The sequence below is a fragment of the Balaenoptera ricei genome, chromosome 4 (assembly GCF_028023285.1).
Source record: "Balaenoptera ricei isolate mBalRic1 chromosome 4, mBalRic1.hap2, whole genome shotgun sequence".
NCBI lineage: Eukaryota > Metazoa > Chordata > Mammalia > Artiodactyla > Balaenopteridae > Balaenoptera > Balaenoptera ricei.
In genome coordinates, this window is record NC_082642.1 from 65255775 (window position 1) to 65274924 (window position 19150).

A 19150-nucleotide genomic window follows, 5' to 3' on the forward strand; every position below is an offset into this window, starting at 1 on the left:
ATGTCTAGTAGATACAAAACCTTAAATATGTCTCTGGGAAATTTGGAGAGCAATTAAATGGGACAGAGCAGCCTGATCTGGGATGAATCAAGAAAAAGAAAACAAGGGAGTTTTTCTGGAAGGAGAGAATGTAGTATCTTGTTCATGGAAGAAGCTGGTTGTATGAAATGTAGGCCTTTTTTTTTTTTTTTTTTTGACCCAAGTAGCTTTAAGGAATAGAAGCCTGGAGTCCAATCGAGTCCAAACTAGAGACCCTCTATCTCTATGCCTCAGTCATACTAATATAATTAAATAGGGTTTATAGAGTCACCCTTTTGGAAGGAATTGATTAATTTGTAAAGAAGAGAAATATTTTTTTAAATAGCAAAAGTATTTGTTAAAATCAGTACTTGGCTATTGATTGGTTCCTCCTCTCTTTACCATCATTAAAGATTAGAATTTAACTGGTATTTATGTATAATTTGTTATTAGTAGGACAGATACTCAATTTTAAATGATGAACACTTATTCAGAAATAAAAACTAAGAAAAATCAAATCAAGAGAAAATTTTAAGTGTAACTCAGTTAATGTATACTATGTTTTTCTCTTTTTTTTTTTTAATGTTTGGGATTGGTTTTTTAGTAATTCCATATAATCCTTCAAGTCATGAGAGTTTGGACCAAGTTGGTGAAGAAAAGGAGGTAAGATAATTAATTAGTCTTATGGTACATTATGTCATCAACTTTTTAATGTGACAGTTTAAAAATATGACAAATTGACTTGCTTCAATTTTAGATCATAATTTTGTAGGGATGATTTTTAGTGATTCTAGAGTTTTATTCTGAGTTAATTCAATAATTAAATTGCTAAAATCATTTAAATTAAGAAATAATCTGGCGGGATAACTTATATTCATTTTAAGATAGCATAATCTAAAAATTATAATGTATTTAAGAATGGCATTTAGAATACTTGGTAGTATTGTTTAAAATATAGATCCTTCCATTTTATGGGCTAATTGTTTATTTAAAATATAAATGATTAAGCATCTTAACTGCCCATTTTTTTCTGACTATTAAACATTTTATCAGCTTTTAAAACAGTTTAATTAAAACGATAACCAATTTTTTGAAGAAAGCTTATAGTAAAAAAGATTTATCATGCCTCACACCTTCCACTCTCACTTTGACTTCTGAGAGGCAACCCCTTTTAATCATTTCTAGTTGTGTCCACAATGTTTATACCTCTCTTTTTCAATTTTTCAACTTTATATATTTCTAACCATGAAAGGTTTAAACTAGTATACTACCCCCCCTCCCCTGGCCTTTTCTCTTCTCTTTCCAATGTTTGATAGGTGTATTATATTTTACTCTGGGTAACCTTTTTATTACGGAAAATTTCAAACATCAATAAAAGTAAACAGAATACTATTCCAAGCTCCTGTGTCCATTACCCAGTTAAAACAATTGTCCGTACATGTTTTGTCTACCAGCTTCCCTCACTCCTGTACTGTTTTGAAGCACATCTGTTGGTTACCTATTTAATCTCCTATCTCAGTTTCTTATTCCATCGATTTAGTCAATACCTTGACTCTCCTTTACCCATCCTTTCTCTTTCTTCCAGCTTTCCTCTTTTAGCTACATACTTACTTTTATGCTGCCAAGGTTATTAACATTCATAATCTGTCCTGCAAGTGTAACCACATCTTTCATATTTTGTTCATTGGTTGACAATGAGTCATCCAAAGGAGGAAATTCTTAATAATAAGGAACAAATTCTCTGTTCTTCTGGCACCATGAGTTGGTAAAGTTTCCTTTTGTTTGATCCTTGATGTTATTTTATAGCTCTTTGTTCTTTTTTGGAATTTCTCGTTGCCTTAAATATTATTTATTGGTTTGGTTGTTTACCAAAGACTCATTTGGTTTTATTTTCAAGACTTTTAATACATTTAAAAATTGAAGAATAATATACAGCAAAGTGCACAAATCATGAGTATATATCTGGGTCAATTTTCACAGAGTGGACACTACATAATGACCACCCAGATGAATAAGTAGGACCTACTACACATCCCAGGGGCCCACCTTGTGCCTTCTCCCAGTCACTGACATTCCCTCCTCCCTTCAAGTAACCACAGTCTTAACACCACAGATCAGTTCTGCTCTTTTCCCCAAGCTTTTTATAAATGGAGTCACACAGTATCTTTTGTGTCTGGCTTCTTTTGTTCAGTATTGTGTTTGTGAGGTTCAGCCATGTTTTATATAGCAGTATATCATTTATTTTCACTGTTGTTTCAATTTATCTATTCTGTTGACTTCCCCCCCTGGATTGGGATTATTATGATATGCTGCTATGAACATTCTTGTAAATGTAGTTTGGTGCACATATTTAAGCATTTCTGTTAGGTACATAACTAGGAGTGGAATTCCTGAGTCTTGTGTACATTAGTAAATAATGCCAAGCAGTTTCCCAAAGTACTTGTAGCAATTTATACTTTCACCAACAATGTGTGAGAGTTTGATTTGCTCCACATCCTTATCAACACGTTGTATAGTGTGTCTTTTAAATTTTAGCCAACCTGTTGAATGTTGTAGTTTTTATGTGCATTTCCCTGCTGCATACCTTTTCATGTATTTATTGAACATTTGGATATAATTTTTAGTTAAGTGTCTGTTTATATCTCTTTAAAAAAAGTGAGTGGTCTGCTTTGTTGTAACGATTTGTAGGAGTTTTTGGTATGTTCTCAACATTAAGCTTTTATCAGTTATATATTGCAAATAGATTCTGCCACTCAATAGCTTGTATTTTCACTCCGTTAATGGTATCATTGATGAACAGATGTTCTTGATTTTTTTCTTTTTAACATCTTTATTGGAGTAAAATTGCTTTACAATGTTGTGTTAGTTTCTGCTGTGTAACAAAGTGATTCAGCTATATGCATACATATGTCCCTATATCCCCTCCCTCTTGAGCCTCCCTCCCACCCTCTCTATCCCACCCCTCTAGGTGGTCACAAAGCACCGGGCTGATCTCCCTGTGCTATGCAGCTGCTTCCCACTAGCTATCTGTTTTACATTTGGTAGTGTCTATATGTCAATGCCACTCTCTCACTTCGTCCCAGCTTACCCTTCCCCCTCCCCATGTCCTCAAGTCCATTCTCTACGTCTGCGTCTTTATTCCTGTCCTGCCCCTAGGTTCATCAGAACCATTTTTTTTTAGATTCCATATATATGTGTTAGCATATGGTATTTGTTTTTCTCTTTCTGACTTACTTTACTCTGTATGACAGACTCTAGGTCCATCCGCCTCACTACAAATAACTCAATTTCATTTCTTTTTATGGCTGAGTAATATTCCATTGTATATATGTGCCACATCTTCTTTATCCATTCATCTGTCGATGGACACTTAGGTTGCATCCATGACCTGGCTATTGTAAATAGTGCTGCAATGAACATTGTGGAACATGACTCTTTTTGAATTATGGTTTTCTCAGGGTATATGCCCAGTAGTGGGATTGCTGGGTCATATGGTAGTTCTATTTTTAGTTTTTTAAGGAACCTCCACACTGTTCTCCATAGTGGCTGTATCAGTTTACATTCCCACCAGCAGTGCAAGCAGGTTCCCTTTCTCCACATCCTCTCCAACATTTATTGTTTGTAGATTTTTTGATGATGGCCATTCTGACTGGTGTGAGGTGATACCTCATTGTAGTTTTTATTTGCATTTCTCTAATGATTAGTGATGTTGAGCATCCTTTCATGTGTTTGTTGGCAATCTGTATATCTTCTTTGGAGAAATGTCTGTTTAAGTCTTCTGCCCATTTTTGGATTGGGTTGTTTGTTTTTTTGATATTGAGCTGCATGAGCTGCTTGTATATTTTGGAGATTAATCCTTTGTCAGTTGCTTCGTTTGCAAATATTTTCTCCCATTCTGAGGGCTGTCTACATGTGTCTGTTCTTTTTTGGGTAGAGATTTTGGGGCCTGTTTAAGAAATCTCTGTCTTTTCCAAGATTATTGAAGACATTGAAAAGACTATACTTTCCTCCATTATTCTGCAGAGGTATCTTTTCATCAATTATATGCCCATTACATGGTCTATTTCTGGATTCTTTTTTATTTTCCATCATTTATTTATTCTTATCCTGATATCATGCTGTCATTATTATTATAGGTTTATAATAAGTCTTTTATATCTAGTAAAGTTCTACTTTGTTCTGGGAATTATCTTGGCTACTCTTATTAGCTTTTTGAATTTCCATGTAAATTTTAGAATTAGCTCACTAGTTTCCATAGAATCAAGGAAATAAACCAAACCTGTTGATCAATTTCAGGAAAAGTGATATCTACAATATTAAGTCCTCGGTCATGACTTGTTCTTCCATTGACTTAGGTCTTCTTTCATTTCTGTCAGTGTTTGATAGTTTTCAAAGTTCTTGCACTAGAGGTATTGGAGGTAAATGGTATTCTTTTAAAATTTAATTGTCTGTTTAATATTGTTATATGGAAACAAGGTTTTTTCCCTAAATTGCCTTGTATCCTGAGACCTTGCTAAATTCACTTATTAATTCTAATAGCTATCTAAAGATACTCTTAGATTTTCTACATATATGATCATCTTATCTTGAATAACAGTTTCATTTCTTCCTTTTCCAATCTTATAGATTTTATTCAGTTTTCTTACCTTATTGAGTTAGCAAGGACCTCTATAAATGGCCAAAATGATGTTGAAAAGAAGTGACAATCAGATATTATTGTCTTGTTCTGCATCTCAGAGGGAAATCTTCCAATATCTTATCATTAAGTTTGATGCTTGCTATAGGTTTTTATTCTGTAGATACCCGTATCAGAATGAGGGAGTTTGTCTCTATTCCTAGTTTGCTAAGATTTTTGTTTTCATCTTGAAAAGATGTTGAATTTTATCAACAACATTTTATGGCATTTGTGGAGTTGATCATGTGTAAATTTCAGTAAATTTCTTTCTTTTTTTTTTTTTAAAATAAATTTATTTATTTATTTATTTTGGCCGTGTTGGGTCTTTGTTGCTGCATGCGGGCTTTCTCTGGTTGCAGCAGGCGGGGGCTACTCTTCGTTGCTGTGTGCGAGCTTCTCATTGCAGTGGCTTCTCTTATTGCAGAGCATGGGCTCTAGGTGCGCGGGCTTCAGTCAGTAGTTGTGGTGCACGGCCTTAGTTGCTCCGCAGCATGTGGGATCTTCCCCGACCAGGGCTCGAACCTGTATCTCCTGCATTGGCAGGTGGATTCTTAACCACTGCGCCACCAGGGAAGCCCAATTTCAGTAAATTTCAAATGTCAAGCCTGTTTTTCATTTCTGGAATAAACTCCCTGTGTCATGATGTATAATTCTCTTTGTATATTGGTAGATCTGATTCGCCAATATTTATTTTAGATTTTTGAAAAAATTATTAACAAGAATCATTGACCTGTAATTTTCCCTTTTTGTATTGCATTGTGAAGTTTTGGTATCAAAATAATACTGGGCTCATAAAATGATTTTGGAATTTTTCCTATTCCCAAGGAGAATTCTTATAAGATTGACATTATTTCTTTCTTACATTTTTGGAAGAATTCACCAGAAAAGCACTCTGGGCCTGGAGGGCTTTTTTGGTTTGTTTTTTTTGTTTGTTTGTTTCGTGGGAAGGATTTCATTCTAGGTTCTATTTCTGAATAGATCTAGGGCAATTTAACTTCTCTGTTTCCTCTTGTGTTATTCCTTGGAATTTGTCTAACCTAAATTTTCAAATTTATTGACACAAAGTTGTTAATTGCTGAGAGTATGAAATGATATCCTTTTTTACTCCTGATAAAAAGTTACTGTGCGTTCCCTTTTTCTTCATCAGTTTTGCCAAGGAGATGTCAATTTATTAGTCTTTTTGAAGAACTAACTTTTGGCTCTTCTTTGTTGAATGCTTATATCCTATTCTATTGCATTGATTTCTCTTCTCATTATTTCCTTATGCTTTTTTGTCATTCACTGTTTTTTGTTTTTTTTTTTGTTTATTTACTTATTTATGGCTGTGTTGGGTCTTCGTTTCTGTGCAAGGGCTTTCTCTAGTTGTGGCAAGCGGGGGCCACTCTTCATCGCGGTGCACGGGCCTCTCATTATCGCGGCCTCTCTTGTTGCGGAGCACAGGCTCCAGACGCGCAGGCTCAGTAATTGTGGCTCACGGGCCTAGCCGCTCCGTGGCATGTGGGATCTTCCCAGACCAGGGCTCGAACCCGCGTCCCCTGCATTAGCAGGCAGATTCTCAACCACTGCGCCACCAGGGAAGCCATCATTCACTGTTTTTAATACATTCTTTTTTTAATATTTTTTTTCCATTATGGTTTATCACAGGGTATTGAATATAGTTCCCTGTGCTATACATTAGGGCCTTGTTGTTTATCCATTCTAAATGTAATAGTTTGCATCTGCTAATCCCAAATTCCCAGTCCATCCCTCCCTCACCCCCCCTCCCACCCCCAGCAAACACAAATCGGTTCTCTATGTCTATGAGTCTGTTTCTGTTTTGTAGATAGGTTCATTTATGCCATATTTTAGATTCCACATATAAGTGATATCATATGGAATTTGTCTTTCGCTTTCTGACTTACTTAGTATGATAATCTCTAGTTGCATCCATGTTGCTGCAAATGGCATTATTTCATTCTCTTTTTTTTTTATGGCTGGGTAGTATTCTATGGTATATATGTACCACATCTTCTTTATTCGTTCACCTGTTGATGGACATTTAGGTTGTTTCCATGTTTTGGCTATTGTGAACAGTGCTGCTATGAACATAGTGGTGCATGTATCTTTTTGAATTATAGTTTTGTCCAGTTTTGTCTTTTTGAATTATAGGTTTGGTATATTCCTAGGAGTGGGACTGCTGGATTATATGGTAATTCTATTTTTAGTTTTCTGAGGAACTTCCATACAGTTTTCCTAGTGGCTGTACCAACTTACATTCCCACCAACAGTGTAGGACAGTTCCATTTTCTCCACACCCTCTCCAGCATTTGTTGTTTGTAGACTTTTTAATGATGGCCATTCTGACTGGTGTGAGGTGGTATTTCATTGTGGTTTTGAATTGCATTTCTCTAATAATTAGTGATGTTGAGCATCTTTTCATTTGCCTACTGGCCATCTGTGTCATTCACTTTTAAATATATCTTAATCTGTATTATGATTTCTTCTTTGATCCATGTATTATTTTAAAGTATTGATATACTAATTAATTTTCAAATATGTGGGAATTTTTTTTTTATTGTATTGAATAGATTAATTCTGCTGCAGGTCAGAGAATGTATTCTATTCTGTGTGATTTCAGTCTTTTGAACTTTTTTGAAACTTGCTTGAAGACCAAGCACACAGGCATTGGTGAATGTTCCATATGTATTTTTGAATATAATATATTCTGTAGTTGTTGGGTGCAGTATTCTATACAGATCAATTAAGTCAAGAGTAGTAACAGTGTTATTCAGTCTTCTGTTACCTCACTGACTGCATGTTCTTTCCCTACAAACAGGTTTCATTTAGAATTTACCTGTCCCTTTTAGTTTTGTTAGTTTTTGCTTTACATATTTTGAGGCTATGTTATTGAGTACATGTAGATTTAGAATCATAATATCTTACATTGGATTAATGCTTTTTCATAAAGAAATACCCCTCTCTATTTGTAGTAATGCTTCCTTGCCTAAAGTCCTTATGTTAAGTAATTGCTGTGTAACAAATTACCTTAAAATTTAGTGGCTTAAAACAACAAAATTTATTATGTCATAATTTCTGTTGGTCAGGAATCCAGGTTCTTGTCTCAGAGTCCCTTAGAGGCTGCAATCATTGTGCTGACAAAGACTGCTGTCGTCTCAAGGCTCAACTGAGGAAGAAACTGCTTCCATACTTACTCACCTCATTGTTGGCAGGATTCAGTTCCTTGCCATGTGGCCTCTCCATAGGGCAGCTCACAGCAAGGTAGTTTGCTTCATCAGAGCAAGCAAGCAATAAGATCCAGAGATTGAATGCCAGCAAAACAGACCTCACAGTCTTTTGTAACCTAGTCTCAGAAGTGCCATCCCTTCATTTTTGCCATATTTTTTTCATCAGAAGCAAATCATTAGGTCCAGCCTATACTCGAGGGGATTACACAAAGGCATGAATACTAGGAGGTGGGGATCACTGGGGTCCTCGTAGAAGTCAGCCTACCACAGTTGGCTACAGCTACTTTGTCTCATGTTACTTTAGCTACAGCTCTCTTTTGGTTAGTGATTACATGGTATATAGTTTCTTACCCTTTTACTTTGAACCTTTCTGTACACATATATACCTTATTAACATCATAGAATTGGACTTCCCCTGTGGTTTGATAGTCCTTAGCTGTAGTATTTAGTGTGTTCTAATATTTATGTATTGTTACATTTAATGTAAGTATATTTAAACTAACAACTTATTTGTATTTAAATCTACCAATTTACTATGTTTTCTGTATCATCTATTTATGTTACTTTTCTAGCCTTCTTTGGGTTATTTATTTATTTTTTCTCACCTCTTTTAGCTTGTTTCACATTCTTTTGCTTTTTTATTACTGGTTGTTCTAGAGATTGCATCTTATACCCTTAACTTATTTAAATTCAATACAAATTATTAATAATACTTTTTACCATTTTCCAGGATATGCAAGGACCTTAGAACACTTTAAATTCGCTCATGCTCCCTTCCTGTCTTTACTGATATTTTTGTCATATTTTAAAATTCTGTATGTGTGTGTTAGTGTTTTTAAACAGTCAATCCTTATTTAGGTTTATCCACATTTTATTTTTTGTTCTGCTTTTGTTCCTGTGTGTCTGCCTTCCATATGAGATCATCTTTCTTCTTCTTGAAGAACTCAATATTTCCTTGAGTGAGAACCAACTAGTGACGGATTTCCTTAGTTTTTGTTTGTCTGAAAATGTATTTATTTCATTTTCATTTTGAAGGCTATTTTTACAGGCTATAGGATTGTAGATCAGCAAGGGGGGGAGGGGGTAGGCCATTTAAAAGGTGACATTCCACTGTTTTCTGGCTTCTGTCATTTCATTCAGCCTTATTATTGTTTATGTGAAGGAACTGTGCTTTCATTCCATTTGATTCTCTTTTATAGCTTCCAGTTAACCATATTTAAAGTCTATACATTGCTTTATCTTTTTACCATTTTCTGCTTTCTTAACCTGCCCTAATCTGGTTTCTTTCACTCCTTTTTATTTATTCTTGTTACCAAGTCAGATTATTATTTCTAAATTTTCTTTTGGATAATCATCCTCCTTCAGTTTTCGTAATACTTTTTTTTTTCCTGTTTTGTGCTTACTAGTTTATCTTTCTGAAAATTTGCTCCTTGCTTTTGCTGATACTCTTCACTTCAGAAAATTCATACTTAATTCTCATGGGTATATCTGTTGGTTGTATGCTGGGAATTTTGCAGGCATCTACTAAAAGATTATCTTTAGTCTTCTCTGTAAATTTCCAGAAGCCTAAGTTTCTACTTGTGAATGAATTACAGGGCTGACTTTGTCATTCCACAGGAGTCTTGGTATTGTGTAGAAAAGAATGTTTTACATTAGCTGAACTGCCTCATGCTTGTTTTCTGCCTGTAGCTTAACTCAGATTTCATACATTAAGCTTCTGGCAGACTCTTTCATCTTGATGTCCCATTGTAACTTCTAACTTCAGTATGAAAAATCGAGCTCATTATCTCATCAACTCTGTCAGTCGTACCGTGTGCTCACACTTTATTTTTCTATCAGTGGCACCTCCAGTCTCCCAGTCACCAAAGTTAGTGTCATTTTTTTATTCATGTGTCTCCACTGCCTCCATACCCCAAAGTTATCAGATTCTAAGACATCCTTTAATGTTTCTCAGATTTCAACTCCTTCTCCTTTCCTAACACCACCCCTCTGACCTCAACTCATGAATTCATCCTACCTCTTGAGTAGTTAGATTATATCATTTGGAATGATGTAAAAAACTAATTAAGAACTTAAATCAGAAAATATTTAAAAATCTTATAGGTATAACTAGGTGTTAGAAGTATATTGTGTTATGCAAAATACTTCAGGTATAACTGTTTGCTATAAATGTTCTCAACAGGCAATGAACACCAGGGAAAGTGGCAAAGCTTCATCCAGTTTAGGTCTTCAGGATTTTGATTTGCTACGGGTAATAGGAAGAGGAAGTTATGCCAAAGTACTATTGGTGCGATTAAAAAAAACAGATCGTATTTATGCAATGAAAGTTGTGAAAAAAGAGCTTGTCAATGATGATGAGGTAAGCACAATGATGTTTTATTACCTCTAAACTGTTAAGTTGGCTTAAGTGTACTATTTCAGAAAAAGACCTCAATGTTTATGCCTTATTATTTCAGCCTACTTTTCTAAATACATGCTTCAAACAGATTATTTAAGGTATATTTAAAGTTATCTGATGGGGACTTCCCTGGTGGTGCAGTGGTTAAGAATCCGCCTGCCAGTGCAGGGGACATGGGTTCGATCCCTGGTCTGAGAAGATCCCATATCCCGCGGAGCAACTAAGCCCATGCACCACAACTACTGAGCCTGCACTCTAGAGCCTGTGAGCCACAACTACATACAGATGTAACAGTTGTAAATAACCTCAAGAGCATAGATAACGGTTACATGTAATAAAATAATTAGTTTTGAGTATTTATCACACTTATTTTCAATATAACTAATTGTAAGTTTGTAGAAGTGTTAATAATGGTTGTTTCAGAGAGGAAAACATAGGAAGAACACGCTTTGACATAAATCACAGCAAGATCTTTTTTGATCCACCTCCTAGAGTAATGGAAATCAAAACAAAAATAAACAAATGGGACCTAATGAAACTTAAAAGCTTTTGCACAGCAAAGGAAACTATAAACAAGACGAAAAGTCAACCCTCAGAATGGGAGAAAATATTTGCAAACGAAGCAACTGACAAGGGATTAATCTCCAAAATATATATACAGCTCATGTAGCTCAATATTAAAAAAACAAGCAACTAATCCAAAAATGGGCAGAAGACCTAAATAGACATTTCTCCAAAGAAGACATACAAATGGCCAAGAGGCACATGAAAAGCTCCTCAACATCACTAATTATTAGAGAAATGCAAATCAAAACTACAATAAGATATCACCTCACACCAGTTAGAATGGGCATCATCAGAAAATCTACAAACAACAAATGCTGGAGAGGATGTGGAGAAAAGGGAATCCTCTTACACTGTTGGTGGGAATGTAAATTGACACAGCCACTATGGAGAACAGTATGGAGGTTCCTTAAAAAACTAAAAATAGAATTACCATATGACCCAGCAATCCCACTCCTGGCCATATATCCGGACAAAACTGTAATTCATAAAGATACATGCACCCCTATATTCATAGCAGCACTATTCACAATAGCCAAGACATGGAAACAACCTAACTGTCCATCAACAGATGAATGGATAAGGAAGATGTAGTACATATATACAATGGACTATTACTGAGCCACAACTACTGAGCCCACACGCCACAACTCCTGAAGCCTGCGTGCCTAGAGCCCGTGCTCCGCAACAAGAGAAGCCACGACAATGAGAAGCCCGTGCACCACAACGAAGAGTAGCCCCTGCTCACCACAACTCTAGAAAGCCTGCGTGCAGCAATGAAGACCCAACACAGCCAGATAAATAAATAAATAAAGTTATCTGATGATTATTAGATTTTTTAAAAATAAAAATCAAACCATATTATTATCAAGGTCAAGTATTTGAGCTTTGTAAAATTTTCTAGACTGTTGCATAATATCGAAAGATTTACTGGCAGTATTTTCTCTTTGTATATAAATTACTATTTCATGATTATCAATGCTTTTGATATTTAGCCTAGTTAGTTAATAACTGCATTTATGGTAATAGAATTACTAAGAACAAATTTATCATAGTTTTGATGATATCATTTCAGTTTGACATAGATTTCTTTTGTATTTTAAAATAGGATATTGACTGGGTACAGACAGAGAAGCATGTTTTTGAGCAGGCATCTAATCACCCTTTTCTTGTTGGGCTGCATTCTTGCTTCCAGACAGAAAGCAGGTAAGATTGAAAGATAATGGAATGATACCTGGGTGTTACACATTTTGGTATATTACACAATAAGAACCCTTTCTACAGTAATTCCTAAAGTGGAAGTCACATGGAGACAGACACAACAGTACTATGCTTGTAATTTCCTGCTACTCATACTCCAACCAGTGATATCAATTTGACATTGGATCAGCATTAGGAAATTACCTGCTTTAGGCGAAAAAAAAAAAAAAAAATAGCCAGGTCATAATTATGGCAGTAGAATCCCACCTTTTAAATATCACCAAGATTCTAGTTTTAGGACTTAAATGTTCCTAGAGTTTGATTAGGGGGATAGATTCTAACTTCTTTTGCCTTAAGTGACAGTTGAAAATGACTTACACATTGCACATTCTAAAATTGGGGTGGGAGTGAGAGCTCTGGATTGCAAATGGTACTATTGGCTTGGCCACAAAGTTCATTCGGGTTTTTTATAAGATCTTATGGAAAAACCCAAACGAACTTTTTGGCCAACCCAATACTTTAGAATAGAAGTAGCAGGTTACAAATTATCTTTCTGATTTACTTTCTTGTACCTTCTGTGATTAAACAGCTTTCTACCCCAATCACCCTTTGTTTCCACCAAATTCCTGGAATTTTTGTTAAGGGTGAATCATGTAGAATGCTCTCTATGCTGTGACTGGTCTCTATAGTTTTAAAATGCAAAGTTACACCACCTTATTTTGGATCTTGGTTTCGTGTGTTCTCTCCTGTTTTTTAGATTGTTCTTTGTCATAGAGTATGTTAATGGAGGAGATCTAATGTTTCATATGCAGCGACAAAGAAAACTTCCTGAAGAACATGCCAGGTAAGTTTTTTGTTTATTGTTTGCTTGTGTTGAAGTTTGGCGGGAGAAGCTATGGGACTTTTTATATGCCAGTGATTGAAAACAGTAGATAAATCATTTATTTTGATACGAGCTAATTCTTTATAAGTCATGTAAAGGCTAAGCTAAAAGTTAAATTATATTATAATGTGATATATATTACATATATAATAATATAATTATAAGCAATTGAGAAGTACAAACAATGTTAAAGTGGATACCTTTAGTCTACGAAACTCAATTATTTTCAAATATTTTATCTATTCAGTATCAGCCACTAAAATAATTAATGAAATTATAAACACTTATTAATCTTATCAAGTTTGCAGTGATCACTGACAGTTTTTCATTAGAAGATTATTGTTCATATATACTTGAGAGTAATAAAACAATTCCTCTTAACCTATTATGTAATCGACTGTTCTTCCATAATTATAATTTCTTAATTGTTCTGCCTTTGGCTTTCCCCCCTCTGATCCCATCATTTATTTGTTTAGTGCCCTTAATTTGATATTCTTATACAGGATTGTAAATTGTTGGAGGACATAGGTGGGGAAGGATCATGGCCTTGGATAAGAAGTTTAATACATGAGTGCCATGTTTTGTTTTGTTTTTTACACATAATTAGCAGTAATTCTCCCCTTTTGCACTTCACAAGAGTAATGCCAAAATGAAGCATGTGAGTTTGTATATGTATGTAACAAAGATTAGAGATTCATTTTAAAAGAAAACTTATTTAGTGGAAATCTTGCAATTCATTGATATTTCTTGTCAAAAAGAGATAATAGCTTTCAATTTTATAAGAAGGTATAAAGTATATTAATCTGTCTCGGGGCCAAACTGCTGTTGTTGTTGTTGTTTAATTTACTGTATGTTCATTATTTATTTAGGCTTTAGCAAATGGTCACCCTTCATGGCAAAGCCACAGATGATATTTTGAATTGTGAATATAGCTGGTATTTGTTCCTTGTTTGTTCAGCTTGACCTGGGGAAAATAGTCTTGTTTTTATTGTATTAAAGTGCCTGTTCTGGTTTCATATCATCTTTGCTTTTCTAGGAACCAGAGTATAGGATAAGAGCTCAAGTTCCCTATTCCTAGAATTAAGTATCTGGAAGGTGTGTATTATGTACCTCCAAACATGATCATGATAACATTCACCAAAGCAGCCAAAAACCAGCTAGGGCGTTTCATTTTCATTATTCAGGTCAAAAATTCTGCTTACCACCAATGAGTTGGTGGCAGTTTTGAAAAGTTCTTTCTGTTGTAGAATAATTTCTTTTAATTCCTTTTCTAGAATTTTGGTATGGATTTTATGGTTTGAGTGGTCAACTTTCAGTATTCTTTCTATTTTAGACCAATCAGTGGTTCTTAGCATTTTGGGAGGTCACTGATCCCTTAGAGAAGTGATGAAAGCTATGGAAACTCTGTAGAAGGTGTCTCTGTACATACAACTTTGCGTCCAATTGTAGGAGTGTGGACTTTCTGAAGTCCATCCAAGGGCCCAGGTTAAGAACCCCTGCTTGAGACTTTCAAATTAAACCTTATGAAAAGCATGGGTTTAATTTAGACTGGAACTTTATAATTGTGTTTAGGGCTCAGCTATCTTAAAGTGGCACTTCAGTTTGTGTTTTGGTTTTGTTCCTAAAAACATTGAGAGAAAAAAATCTTTTGCCATGATTTTGATGTTCTGGTTTGCAGATGGGAGTAGGATTTAAATACCTTTCTGTAGGCACTTACCACAGTTTAAAAATTTGAATCAAATGAGTAATTTTTCATTTTATTTTAGATTTTACTCTGCAGAAATCAGTCTAGCATTAAATTATCTTCATGAACGGGGGATAATTTATAGAGATTTGAAATTGGACAACGTGTTGCTGGACTCTGAAGGACACATTAAACTCACTGACTATGGCATGTGTAAGGTGAGGGGAAATTTCTAGTTATTCAGAAGATCTCAGCAGCTCAGGAAATTGTTTCAGTCAAATTACATTTAATGATGGGGAAATAAGTGCTACTTTGTGCTAGAATTCCAAAAAGTATCCTAAACAAAGACAAATGTACTGATTTCCTAGCCATTTACAAAATTCCATATTTTCTGTGAGCGTTATATGTGCTATAAGAGTTAAGTTCTTTTTATTGTCTGTAATTTTTTGTCTTGAAAGTTGTGACACTATTGAAGAAAATTTGGAGGTAAAAACTGTCTACAAACCCACAACTTTAAAACAACTGCTTGCATATCACCTTCCAGTTTTTGTCATTTAATTGTGACTCTTAATGATGCACTCAAGATTTTCCTAGGAAATCTAACATTTTCTATATATATTTAAATTTAAATATCTGACATAAAATTCAGTAAAGCAAAATAAGAATTTTAGTTACTCTCAGGACATGTCCTTTATTTCTTGGTGTTTTATTCTTTTTGTAACAATGTTTCATTTACGGGTCCAATCTTTTTCCAGGAAATATGTAGGGGGCTACTCTCCTTGTCAAAATAGCTGGGACCAAATTATCTTCACACAGTGAATTCGGCAACAAACATGTGAATGTGTTAATTGCCTTTCCCCATTCACCTGAGGGAAGTGCCTCCAGAGCCTGGTTCTTTTTATTGAAAGAAATTTGGGCATCCTGTTTTGCCTGGAAGATATTATTAGAGAAAAATCACTTGATCTTTTTGTTACTCTTAATGAAAAATAATAGTGGTTTGTTATATATTCCCATTCTTTCCAGAGATCCTCAATCAAGTTAATCATGATCTTTGATAAATCTGAGAGGTTTTATTCAGTAGTTCTTTAAATTGGTTGTCTTGCTTACCTCCTTTTCTGCCTCCTCCAGGAGCTATTTGGTGTTATTAGTAGGAAATGACACCAGGATTGGAACTTGTGTTCAGAGACTTAACCAACAGTACTTTGTCTCTTTTCCAACTAACATATTTACGCCTGATGTTAAACCTTATGGGAAATAAATCCCCTGGAAATTTGAATGTTCTTATCTTATGACTTAACATCAGTATTTAAACTTACCTAATGTCTGACCTTAGGCATATATTGGATAAATTTCTGTTCCTTATAATTATTCTTTGGTAAATATAAATCATTCAAATTTTTTTTCATAGTTTCTCCAGAAATATTTTCTTTAGGTTTAATTAATTTAATTTCTTCAGTTTCTCACTAGATACTTTTATATAAAGAATGCAGGGACTTCCCTGGTGGTCCAGCGGTTAAGACTCTGCTCTCTCCCAGTGGAGGGCGTCCGGGTTTGATCCCTGGTCAGGGAACTAGGTCCCGCATGCCACAACTGAAGATCACGTACTCGGCAATGAAGATCCTGCGTCGCCTAAATAAATAAATATTAAAAAAAAAAAAAAAAGAGGGATTTCCCTGGCGTTCCAGTGGTTAAGACTTCGCCTTCCAATGCAGGGGGTGCAGGTTTGATCCCTGATCGGGGAGCTAAGGTCCCACATGCCTTGTGGCCAAAATACCAAAACATAAAACAGAAGCAATATTGTAACAAATTCAATAAAGACTTTTAAAAATGTATTAAAAAGTTTAAAAAGAATGCAGAGAATAGTAATGACTGGAGGCATATGAAAACTGCAATTAACATCTTCAGAGTTATGTTTGGAATATTTTATGAACATTGTTTTTTTTTATTGACTGAAAAACCAGCTATTTTGTGAATTGATGTGCCTTTAACTATTTTTTATCAGCAGGGGGTGTTATAATAATATCTATGTTATGCTGTAAATAATTTAGCTGATATGTTCAGATATCCAGTCAAAAGGTGAATGATTTAGTATAGTTCTTTTACAAGTTAACAGACTGCATCCCTTGCCTCTGAGTCTTACCCTGAAAGTGCATGTCACTCACCATGAGACTGTATGTCAAGCCATTGCCCATAATACAAAACAACTTAAATCACATTCATATTTCTTTGTACAGGCATATCTCGTTTTACTGTGCTTCACAGATATTGCGTTTTCTACAAGTTGATGTTTTGTGGCAACCCTGTGTTGTCAGATGATGGTTAGCATTTTTTTTTAATATTTATTTATTTATTATTTTTTTATTTTTGGCTGCATTGAGTCCCAGAATCTTTTGCTGCAGTGCGCAGGCTTCTCTCTAGTTGTGGCGCATGGGCTCCAGAGCATGCGGGCTCAGTAGTTGCAGTGTGCAGGCTTAGTTGCCCTGCGGCATATGGGATCTTAGTTCCCTGACCAGGGATCGAACCCGCATCCCCTGCGTTGGAAGGCAGATTCTTAACCACTGGAGCACCAGGGGAAGTCCTTGTTAGCATTTTTTAGCAATAAAGTTTTTTTTTAATTTTTATTGAAATATAGTTGATTTACAATGTTGTGTTTCAAGTATTTTTTATTTAAGGTATTCACTTTGTTTTTTAGACATAATGCTTTTGCACACTTAATAGATTACAGTGTACTGTAAACATAATTTTTATATGCACTGGGAAACCAAAAATATTCATGTGACTCAATTTATTGTGATGTCATAAATGGGGGTCTGAAAGCAAACTACAGTATCTCCATGTATGCCTGTATACAAAAATAACATATATATCCCTGTTAGAGATCTTTAAAAAATCCCTGGAGTCACAACATATATTACTAAATAATTCTTCTAGATGTTTGTGTTAGTGTTATATATAATAGTGTAAAATTTGAAGACAAATACATACATCATGCCCAGAATATCTCTGTAGGAACACATAAGAACCTCATGACAGTGGTTGTCCCTAGGGAGCTGGAACTGGATGCGTCAGGGACCAGAATGGGAGGAAGGCTTGATTTTTAGTGTATATCTTCCCCCCCAACCTTTTTGTTTGGATTTTCATACCATGTAATTTAACAATAGGGTAATGGTTAGATTCTAGGTACATATGTTGAATTGGATTTGTAGTTATTAATAATAGGAAGTCTGTAATTACATGGGAAATTACATAGCTATAAAGTAAAAGCAGATGCTTAGTTGTATATTTAATATTATTCAGCTTGTATTTAGACTATCTTTTTATTATTTTTAGTTTTAATTGAGGTATGGTTGATTTATAGTATTATATAAGTTTCAGATGTACAACATAGTGATTTATGGTTTTTAAAGATTGTAGTCCATTTATAGTTATTATAAAATTGGACTATATTCCCTGTGCTGTACAATATACCCTTGTGGCTTATTTATTTTATACATAGTAGTTTGTGCCTCTTAATCTCCTACCTCTATTTTGTCCCTTCCTTCTCCCTCTCCCCACTGGTAGCCACTAGTTTATATCTGTGAGTCTGTTTTTGTTGTTGTTACTATATTCACTTGTTTGTTTTATTTTTTAAATTCCACATATAAGTGATAGCATACAGTATTTGTCTTTCTCTGTCTGACTTATTTCAATAGCATAATAACCCTCCAAGTCTATCTATGTTGTTGTTAATGGCAAAATCTCATTTGTTTTTGTGGCTGAGTAGTATTCCAGTAGTATTTTGTCAGTGGTTTCCTTTGCTGTGCAAAAACTTTTAAGTTTAATTAGGTCCCATTTGTTTATTTTTGCTTTTGTTTCCTTTGCCTTAGAAGATAGATCAAAAAATATATATATTGGTACAATATATGTCAAAGAGTATTCTGCCTATGTTTTCTTTTAGGAGTTTTGTGGTTTCTGGTCTTATATTTAGGTCTTCAATCCATTTTGAGTTTATTTTTGTATATGGTGTGCGAAAATATTCTAATTTCATTCTTTTACATGTAGCTGTCCTGTTTTTCCAGCACCACTAATTGAAGAGACTGTCTTTTCTCCATTGTATACTCTTGCTTCCTTTGTCATAGACTAATTAACCACAAGTGAATGGGTTTATTTCTGGACTCTCTATTTCTGTTCCATTGATCTATGTGTCTGTTTTTGTGCCAGTACCACACTGTTTTCATTACTATAGCTTTGTAGTATAGTCTGAAGTCAGGGAGCTTGATTCCTCCAACTCTTTTCTTTCTCAAGATTGTTTTGGCTCTTTCTTATTTAATTGCCTGTGGCCCAAGAATGGTCTGAATGATATTAGTCCTTTAAAATATATTGAGGTTTCTTTTATGCCTTAGTATTTGGTCAGTATCCCAAATGTACTTTAGAAAGGGTATGTAATCTCTATTTTGCATTCAAGGAGTCTCTCCCTCCTTTTCCGTTTCTCCACACATACACGTAGATATATATATTCTATATG

At 34.7% G+C, this 19150-nt stretch overlaps 1 protein-coding gene across 2 annotated transcripts in view; it reads left to right on the forward strand.

Annotated features, from left to right (window-relative positions):
* PRKCI (protein kinase C iota) overlaps positions 1-19150 on the forward strand; it is an 80527-nt gene that overhangs the window by 49275 nt on the left and 12102 nt on the right. For both annotated transcript variants that reach the window (XM_059920511.1, XM_059920512.1), the window contains 5 exons: positions 623-681; positions 10100-10276; positions 11988-12085; positions 12837-12923; positions 14729-14864. In XM_059920511.1, the coding sequence (XP_059776494.1) occupies positions 623-681; positions 10100-10276; positions 11988-12085; positions 12837-12923; positions 14729-14864 (557 nt within the window). The remainder of the gene's footprint in view (positions 1-622; positions 682-10099; positions 10277-11987; positions 12086-12836; positions 12924-14728; positions 14865-19150) is intronic.